Source organism: Arachis hypogaea, chromosome 14 (genome assembly GCF_003086295.3).
Source record: "Arachis hypogaea cultivar Tifrunner chromosome 14, arahy.Tifrunner.gnm2.J5K5, whole genome shotgun sequence".
Lineage (NCBI taxonomy): Eukaryota > Viridiplantae > Streptophyta > Magnoliopsida > Fabales > Fabaceae > Arachis > Arachis hypogaea.
In genome coordinates this window covers 137,832,022-137,841,727 of record NC_092049.1, presented here as the reverse complement: position 1 = coordinate 137,841,727, position 9,706 = coordinate 137,832,022, and the positions used below count along the sequence as shown (strand labels likewise).

The 9,706-nt window shown below is 32.8% G+C and overlaps 1 protein-coding gene and 2 long non-coding RNA genes across 3 annotated transcripts; 1 reads left to right on the top strand and 2 right to left on the bottom strand.

Moving 5' to 3' along the window:
• Positions 1 to 306: 306 nt before the first annotated feature.
• LOC140178376 (uncharacterized) lies at positions 307 to 612 on the bottom strand. Its single transcript, XR_011871480.1, has 2 exons — positions 577 to 612; positions 307 to 495 (listed from the first exon to the last, which is right to left on the bottom strand). It is a non-coding gene; the product is annotated as an uncharacterized lncRNA (long non-coding RNA).
• A 2,687-nt stretch (positions 613 to 3,299) lies between these two features.
• Positions 3,300 to 6,931, top strand: LOC140178375 (uncharacterized). The gene is made up of 2 exons (XR_011871479.1): positions 3,300 to 3,562; positions 4,088 to 6,931. It is a non-coding gene; the product is annotated as an uncharacterized lncRNA (long non-coding RNA).
• Positions 6,932 to 7,361: 430 nt separating this feature from the next.
• Positions 7,362 to 9,323, bottom strand: LOC112744523 (28 kDa ribonucleoprotein, chloroplastic). The gene is made up of 4 exons (XM_025794185.3): positions 8,763 to 9,323; positions 8,068 to 8,169; positions 7,661 to 7,966; positions 7,362 to 7,574 (listed from the first exon to the last, which is right to left on the bottom strand). The coding sequence occupies exons 1-4, from the start codon at positions 9,183 to 9,185 to the stop codon at positions 7,518 to 7,520; spliced, it is 888 nt and encodes a 295-aa protein (XP_025649970.1). The 5' UTR covers positions 9,186 to 9,323; the 3' UTR covers positions 7,362 to 7,517.
• Between the last annotated feature and the right edge of the window lie 383 nt (positions 9,324 to 9,706).

Sequence of the window (9,706 nt, the reverse complement as noted above, 5' to 3'; positions counted from 1 at the left end):
ATTTTGAATACACCAGAGAGAGTTTAATTAATTTTGGTCTTGTGGACAACAAGTGGCTTTCAGGTAGTGTTGGGTTAAAATCTGCAGTAGAGGTGTAAATTTAATTTTTTATCGGGTGTATTTATAGTCTGTGTTTGGGTGTATTATGCAGATCTCTATGCAGACCGTCATATATGGGTTTCAATCTATCTGGATCACCACTTCATATTATAGTACCTGTAAATCAGACATTTTGAATACACCAGAGAGAGTTTAATTATGGAAAAAAAATTTACTTATAATTGGATCAAATATATTTACACCATGTGTTCAATTTCTTACAAGAGTATATAACAGTTACATTAATCAGTGACAATATCATTAGAATCTATCTGACAAAATGGACTCAATAACAATGAGGATGGCCTGGACAGTCTTATTGCATCACTTCTCCTCGCTCATATTTCTGAATTTCTCACTCAACAGATGGGTTGCACACTTTAGGTCTTTGATTTGCTGTAAACAAAGCAAAATTAGAGTTAGATATATTTCTATTATGAAAAACTGATTTGGTCGAAGACATATATTTGTTCTTACATTTTTTTCAGCTTGGTTTCTGCCTGCCATTTTTTCTGAAATGAAAAATACACCCATAAATATCAGTCAGATATCACTCAAATACACCCAAATGATTACAGAAATACACCCAAAGGATTACAGAAAATACACCCAAACGGTTACAAGAATTCACCCAAACGATTATAGGAATACACCCAAAGGATTTAAGAAAATACACCCAAAATTCGTTGAAGTACATCTTATGCATAATTCAGAACTCTTTCTCTTTCTCCTCCTCATCTTCTGCTGCTTCTTCTTCTTCAAAAACGATTTTACCATGAAAAATCGAAAAAAAAGAGAAAACAGAGAGAAAAGACGTAAATGAAGAAGAAGAAAAAGAGGAAAACGAGGAAGAAGAACGTGCAGAAACGAAAGAAAAGGAGAAGAAGAAGAGTAAGAGGAAGAAGAACGTGCAGCAAGAAGAAGAAAAAGAATTTTAGAAACCATGAAAATCGAAAAAAAAACGAAGAGGAAGAGGAAGAGGAAGAGGAAGAGGAAGACGAAGACGAAGAAGAAGAAGAAGAAGAGAAGAAGAAGAAGAAGAAGACGAAGAGGAACCGTTTGAGTGGGGCGCGTGTAGTTACGCTCCATTCAAAATGAGTTAATGCGCGTGTTAATGAAGTTTGGGCTGATAACTTGTAAAACTTGTACGGCCTTTTTACTTGTATGTGTAGCAGGCCCCTTAATTTTTTTTAAAATTTAACCTTATCTTATTTGTAAATTAAGAATCCTTAACGCTAACTCTATTCATATCTTAAAGTTCTACATTCAACTTTATCCAATCTTATATGCAATAAATTAATTATTTTCAATCACACCCAATATTTAATCATTTCATATTTCATAAATATATTAATTAAAAAAGATAAAATTAAGTCCATATTAAAATAAAAAAAAAAACAAAATTATAATAAAATTCATATTAAAATTATAAAAGGGAGAAGAGGTGAGTTAAATTTGATCTCTATCAACTTCATTATACATGTATAATAATTTTTAATAAATACTATACTATATTAGAAGTACAAATTGGTTGAATAGGATTAGGTCTAAACTCACATCCGACCCTACTCGCAGCTCAATCCGTTCTATTCTAGTGTTCTTAACTAGATCCTTAAGGTCAGGTTATCAATCCTATCCAAAAAAATTGGGTTGAATTGGATGCCCATCAATAAGATTAGTATTATGAGTCCAATTTACTATGAAGCCATATAAATAACTGTTAAAGACGAATTTATCGAGAGAAAGATACTTTAAATAGGATTTGATTAAAGAATAAGAATGTTGTTTAAAGGGAATAAATAAAAAAATATTTAATTTTTAATGCATTGAATGTATCAACAAAATTGAAAAAATTAATATTTGTTTTATATTTTCTTTATTTTTCTGTAATATCTTTACGTAGTATTTTTAAGGCACTTAATTAACAACAACCTTTATTAACAACAACCTTTAAAATATTATGCTGTCAGCACTAAGCTATCAGAATTACAAGCATAAATTTTTTCTCCAAATTGTGGATAGAACTTATATGAACATGAATTCGTGTTGACTATGGAATTAGAGAAGACTTGAGCTTATGGACTTGAACTTCCAATCCAAATTTAATTAAGTGCACCAGCACCATAAAAATTGACCATGTACAGGAGAAAATTGACACAAAGTTAGTGGAGATAATGTCATTAGTTTTTGTCCAAAATGAACAAATAGTGTCAACTTCAACTACAAAATTCTCTCATTTATATGCTGAAATATTCGCACAACACCAATATAAGGGATAAGGAAACCAATTTTTCTTGCCCAAAATGCACGAAAAAACAATATTTATATATTTTAGAGCATAAATATAAATGATATTTTAAAAATATTTATAATCATTCATTCTATTATTTTTGTTTATTTTTAAATATTAAAATTAAAAATAATAAATATACTATAAAATCATATAAATATTTCAACGTAATAGCAAATTCTAATAAAATTTTTCCTAGAGTTACCATGATACAAGTTAATTCTAACAGCTAATTTCCTACAGTAACATGGTAGATCTACATAATACATACAAATAAAATGGTGATCAGATGTGTAACAAAAAAGACTTATTCTCTTAATTTCTTCTTATATAGCTAAGTTATCGCCTTCGAGTCCTTTAGTATAAAACGGTTTGGTGTGTGGCATACTTTCCATGAAAAACCTTTAAACAAATGTATAAAAATGGGGTTGTTCTTGTTTTATTTTAAAATCACATCCTTTTCCTGTTTTAAAATTTTATTCCATCAGTGGATTTCTTTAATTTAAGCAATTAAATTAAGCCACTCGAATTTGAAGTTGGAGTTGTATGCCAGCGAAATTCTTATCTTCACATAGTATTATTAATTTTTTATTCATAATAAATATTTTTAAAAAAATTAAGAATAAATAATTCAATAGTGTGATGAACATGATAAGTTGACTTGTTAAGTCAATAGTTCAAGTCATATGAGTATAGAGTACGTTGAGTTAGTGGAAGCATTTGGGCCACACTTGACAAGTTAATATCTTTGGTTTGAATGTCTTTGTCGAATTTCCTGCCCTCGCCTACTTTTTGTGAGTATACAATCAAATAAAATGGTGATCAGATGTAATCATTTTCTTCTTATATATCTAAGTCATCACCTTCGAGTCCTTTAGTATAAAAACCGTTCGTGTGTGTCATACATTCCATGAAAAACCTTTAAACAAATATATAAAAATGGGGTTGCTCTTGTTGTCTCTTGTTTTGTCAATGCAATTTCTTCCTCTTCTTTATTCGCTCTTGTCATTACTATTAGAGCAACTCCAATGCTAAGAAATAGAGTTCATCTTCTAACATATGGGAACTCAATTACTATTGGAGTGAAAAGGAAAAGAGGGTTCTTCACGGGGATCAAAGTTGAAAGTCCCTCTAAACAGGGACTTGCAACAACCAATAAAATCATGCCATGTGGTAAGTTAATAAAAAAAATAAAAAATATATTAAATATATATATTAAATACTTATATATTTATTTAATTAATTATTTATATTAATTATTTAATAATTAGTTATATTAAATTATAATTAATATAAATAATTATGTTAAATCAATATCAAATATTATTTATATTGTTATATTAAATCATAATTAATTAAATTTATTTTACATAAAAAATAAATTTAATTTTTATATATTATAAAATAATTTTTAGTTGGATTATTTATTTTTATTTATAAAATTTAAAATACTAATCAAATTTAAGTTATTTATTTTAATATTTTATAATATTGAATTATTTTGAATTTATAAATTTAAATAATATTATTATAAAAAAATAATAATTATATTAATTTTAATTACTTTAATTAATTAATTAAGTGGGACCACAATAGGGATTAAAGTTAGTTCCTTCTAATGGAGAAGAGAGAGATTCTTTGAGTTCCTATTTATTGGTAATAACACAAAATCTGATGTGGAATCACTTTTTATGACAGGTGGGCTATAAATAGGGACTGAAATGAGTTCCCTACTGGAGATGGTCTTATTGACTATGATGCACGGATATTGACATAGACACGAGACATGACACGATACGGGACATGTTGACACATAAATTTTAAAATTTTATAAGATATAGAGATAAACATATATATATAAAATATAAAATATTTTATAGATGAATTGTAATGATATTTTGTTATTTTATTGATATTAAAACATAAATTATTTTTTAATTATTTTTAATATCTTATTTTAATGATATAAAGTATTTAAAATATTTTTTGTTTTAATAAATAATAATATACGCTACTTCTAATTTTATTTCAAAAATATATGTTAAGAACTGAACACACGATGGTATTTAGGTGTGTCCAAACGTGTCCGGAGTAGAATCTTGTGTTTTTTAGTAAGACATAGTTAAACACAGCAGATACACGTGTCAGACAAGTGTCATATCCGAAATGTGTCCAATATGTGGATACGGCAACAAAGTGTCTGTGCTTTATAGATTATTGCAAATGGTTCAGCTTCCCTTCATCATCATGCATATCACGAAGATGAAAGCCGTACCTTGTTGCAATTTAAGCAAAGCTTTGTGATTACTGAGTATGCTTCTTAGGATCCTCTGAGTCATCCCAAAACAACTTCTTGGATTCCAACACAGATTGCTGCTCGTGGCATGGCGTCCATGCGATGAGCTGAAAAGGTAATGTGATTGGCATTGATCTTAGCAGCAGCCAATTCTTTGGTGAAGTCCCACCTCAAATTTCGCATTTGCGCAACCTGTTGATTCTTGATTTGCGTAGTTATTTTGAGTATATTCTTCCAAATCCAATCAACAAGTTGCAACTCAAGATATCCACTCTAAGAAGCTTGATTCAAAATGCAACTAGTCTTGAAGTCCTCCGTCTTAGTTTTGTGACTATTTCATCTTCTATACCTGATATGCTCACAAAACATTCCTCCACTTGAGGAGTTAGATTTGTTTTCATGCAATTTAAGTGGGGAAATTCCATCTTGGATAGTGAACCTAACTAGTTTACATTTTCTGAATCTTCAACAAAACAACCTTAGATGTGAAATTCCGCACTCTCTTTTTACACTAGAGAATCTTGCTTTTCTTTCTTTAGACAACAATGAGTTGGAAGGACGGTTGGACCTTGATATGTTTTTGAAGCTCAAAATGCTTTCTTTCTTGGGTTGTCATACAACAAACTCACTCTGTTCCCTGGAAAAGATTTTAAAAATGTAACTCTCCCTCCATTAGAAGCTTTATCCTTGGCGTCATGCAATTTGGTGGAGTTTCCCCCTTTTATTCAAGAACTGGATCCGTTGGGAAGTATTGATGTGGGAAACAATGATATAAAGTCAATACCCTGTGGGATGTGGAGAAAAAGAAATCTCCAGAGTTTGTTTGCTTATGGCAATTCATTGACAGGAAGAATATCCCCATTGATTTGCAATTTGAAATCACTTGTGATTCTTGATTTTTCCTATAATAACTTAAGTGGTGTGAGACCTTCATGCTTGGGAAGCATTAGCCAATCTCTTCAAGCTTGGATGCTCCAAGGAAACAAATTGGTTGGCCCCATTCCTCAAACATATATGGCTGGGAGTAACCTGAAGATGATTGATTTCAGCAATAATACCTTGAAAGGTAAGCTACCAAGAGCTTTGGTCAATTGTAAAAGGCTAGAATTTCTTGATGTGAGCCATAACCAAATCAATGATTCCTTTCCTTATTGGCTGAGCACTCTTCCAGAGTTGAAAGTTATTGCTTTACGATCTAATGAATTTCATGGAGCTATAATGTGCCCAACAAGATGCACATTTCTCAAGCTTCATATCATTGATCTTTCTCACAATGAATTCTCTAGAAATTTGGCTCCAGAAATGATTAGGAATTGGAATCCGTGACAGCTTCCAACATAAGTCAACTACAATATGAGGACAGCACTATTCAATTTCCAAATCAGTATTGGTTTAGACTTTAGAGACATTTCCTATTCATTCACAATGTCTAGCAAAGGGGTTGTTATGGATTATCAGGAGCTTCAACAGGACTTCTATTTTATGATAGCCATTGATCTTTCAAGCAACAAACTCTTTGGAGAAATTCCAAATGTCATGGGGGATTTGACGCGTCTTGTTTTGCTCAACTTGTCAAATAACATGCTTTCTGGCAATATTCCATCATCCTTTGGAAAGCTTTCTAATCTTGAAGCATTGGATCTTTCTCGCAATCGCCTCTCAGGACAAATTCCTCAACAGTTAATAGGACTCAAATTTCTGGAGTTCTTTAACGTGTCCTTCAACAATCTCTCAGGTCCAATACCAGAAAGTAAGCGATTCAACATATTTGAAAACAATTCGTTCATGGGAAACCGAGGCCTTCGTGGGATGCAGGTGTCTAAAAAATGTGATCATGCTAAGCCTCCACCACTTACATTTGATGGTGATCAAGACTCCAAATCAGAACCTTTCTTCAACTGGAAAATAATTTTGATTGGCTATGGTGGTGGACTTGTTGCTGGGCTAGCATTGGGAAGTGCTTTCAGCCAAGACATATTTATGTGCTTGAAGATGGTGTTTTGAGTCAAAATCAAGAAACAGGAATTCCTACCATGCATTGGTGTTAGTGCAGGCATAGTTGGATGGATGAAGAGTACTGTTTGTTGTCTAAAATCTAGAAACTAGAGCTTATAGTTAATAAGAGTATGAACTCAATTTCCTTTACGTTTATACTTTCAAGTTACTGTTGTGTCTTTTTTAGTTAATACAATTGTGTTTAGCAAGTGTGAGATGAAAAGTTTTTAGATGTTTCTAAAGTACGTAAATCATTATTACTCTGCACTATTCAATTTTTATTCATTTATTTTGGGTAGTACTCTGCACGATTCATTATTTCAGATAGAGATAATATAGTTATTACACATTGTAGAAGGGAAAAAAAGAAGGGAGACAAAAAACTTTATTCAGATTGGGAAACACAAATCAAGCAGTAAAGGAAGGAAATCCCAAACAAAATTAAAAAAGAAAAAGCTGCTTTAAAGTCATCCCATCAACATGTATCGGCTTAAACTAATATATAGACCAAGGGGGTGTGTGCTATTTTTTTTCTTGATTTGTTCAAGTAATCATCAAACCAAATTTTAGCATAAAATCCAATCTTCTTGTGTTCAACATCTAAGGAGTATTAGTAAACTTGAGGATTTTGCAAAGAGCATACATCTAAATGGGATGTTCTGTTACCTCATGCCATAAAACTTTTCTCAATACATCACCCATTCATAAACTTTATATGCAATAGTGATAGAGGGGGAAAATGATTCAATACATTGTGCAAAGAAAACAGAAAAGTAATTATAGTTACCGATAAACAGATAAATTGCAACCATCTCTATGCAGATTCTGATCCTCCTGTTAAGCTTCACCCTTGTCTATACCCACTCTAACCACCAACGTCCGACCACAAAGTTCCTGCAAGAAACACCATACATGATAGGCAATACAAATAAGTGAAATCGGAAACAAAACATTGAGAAGTTGATAGAACTATATCCTACCGCTCCATTCAGGGTCAATGCAGCATCACGTTCTTTCTCCGATAGGAAAGAGAGAAACGCATAAACTCGGGTTCGCCCTTGTTTCTGATCTTTCAACAATCTTACACTAGCCACATTGCCGAATTTGCTAAAAAGATGTCTCAACTCTTCAGGTCTAACTGCCCTAGCAAGATTCCCAACATACAACTTATGAGGAGCTTCATAGTATACAACTCTCTTTGGTGAAGCATTCGCAGTCTCAAGGTTCCTCCTCTGGGGATTCATCTCAACTGAGAATCTAACCCGCATCTCCCGTCCACCAACATCCTTGAGTAGCACAAAATGAATGAGAAACAAGACTTCAGATGTTATAGGCATGGCACAATGATGAAAATGAAATAGAGTGTGGAAGGCAGTTTCAAACTAACCGATCCATCCAAGGCAGTGACTGCATTTCTTGCTGAGGCAACAGATGACAATGTCACATAAGCACATCCTCTACTCTCACCAGTATCAGCATTCCGGCAAACCTGCAGCAGACTGATTAACTAAGAGAACAAGGCATAGTGCCACTTTTGGACATACAATGAATGATAAAAACCTATTATGCACAAATACTTCAATTTTGCTCACATATAGATATCAAATACTGCTGCTTATAAATGTTTTGTAGAAGTTTAAACAATAGCTTTATATATGAGAAAGTGACCTTATACTTAATCTACATTGCTTTATACTCATTCACGTATCATATTTTATGGTATTCAATACTCGTATTTATATCTGTGGCTCTGTGCAGCATAATCAAAGCTTTACATACAACTTGTATACAGGGACGTAGCTAATTTCATGATGGATTGGAAACAAGTAAAGTGAAGAAGCTATGAAATTCTTCAAACACACACACAAATATATAGTAAAATAAAAGTTTTGGGCTTTCAGGACAACATTTCCAGATATTTTACTAGTTAACTTGATAGTGAGAAAGCTTGTGCATAAATCAGAGAAACAATCATCAAAGGGTTTCGCTTCCATGACAGCACAGTAAAGTTCAATTAGGATTAAAGAATGTTGAACAAGAAAATTAAACAATACATGAATAATAATTGAGCAATGAAGGTACCTCAGCGGATAGAATAGTTCCGTGAGGCTCGAACATCTGACGTAGCTGTTCGGTGTCACAGCTCCTTGGAAGGTTGCAGACGTAAACCTCCGTCGCTCTCGGCATCTTCCACTGCTCTTCCTCGTCGGAACCGCCATCATTTTCCGCCAAACCACGCTCCCGTTCCGCAACCGCCGTCTCTTCATCGACGACCGCTGCTAACGCCGTGAAAATCCTTGCTTTGGAGCTGAATACAGAAGCAGAAGCACCGAAGCACAGAGAAGACAAAGGCGCAGCCACCGAAGACGAAACGAAGCGATTCGCTATTCCCAAAGGCCTTGGCCTCTGATTCAATGGCGTTAAAGGATTAGAATTATGATTACAAGAAGAAGAAGAAGAAGACGCAGCAGCAAAACAGAGAGAGAAAGTAGTGCTGGCTGCCATTTTCTTTTCCCCCAAAGACTAACGCCTTAAGGTGGTGAGTGTCTGTCTCAGGGAAGCTAAGGTGATGATGATGTATGTATGTATGTCTCGTAACATGTATGTATGTATGTATGTATGTATGTGTGTGTATGTATCATCATGTGTACTTGTGGTGTGTTATGTGTGTAGTAAGTAGATTTCGGGTTAAACCCGACTCAGTTAAACGGGTCAGAATTCCATATTTTTTACTCTAATGAATATTTTTTCCCTACCTTTCACTAATGGAATAAATTAAGCTATTTCATTATCTTAAAGAGATTAAAGTATTTAGTAATCATCGAAGTTTTCTTTTTATCTGATTGCTTCTCTTTCTATCACTTCTCAAACACTAATTAAGATTATCTATTTTAGAATGTTTATCTAACTTTTAATATTTCTACAATAAACATTTTGAAAATTTTAACCTTCCAATACAAAATTTTTACATTCCACACTTCAACTAGTTTCTTTAGGATATTAGTTAAATCCTAAAAACATATATA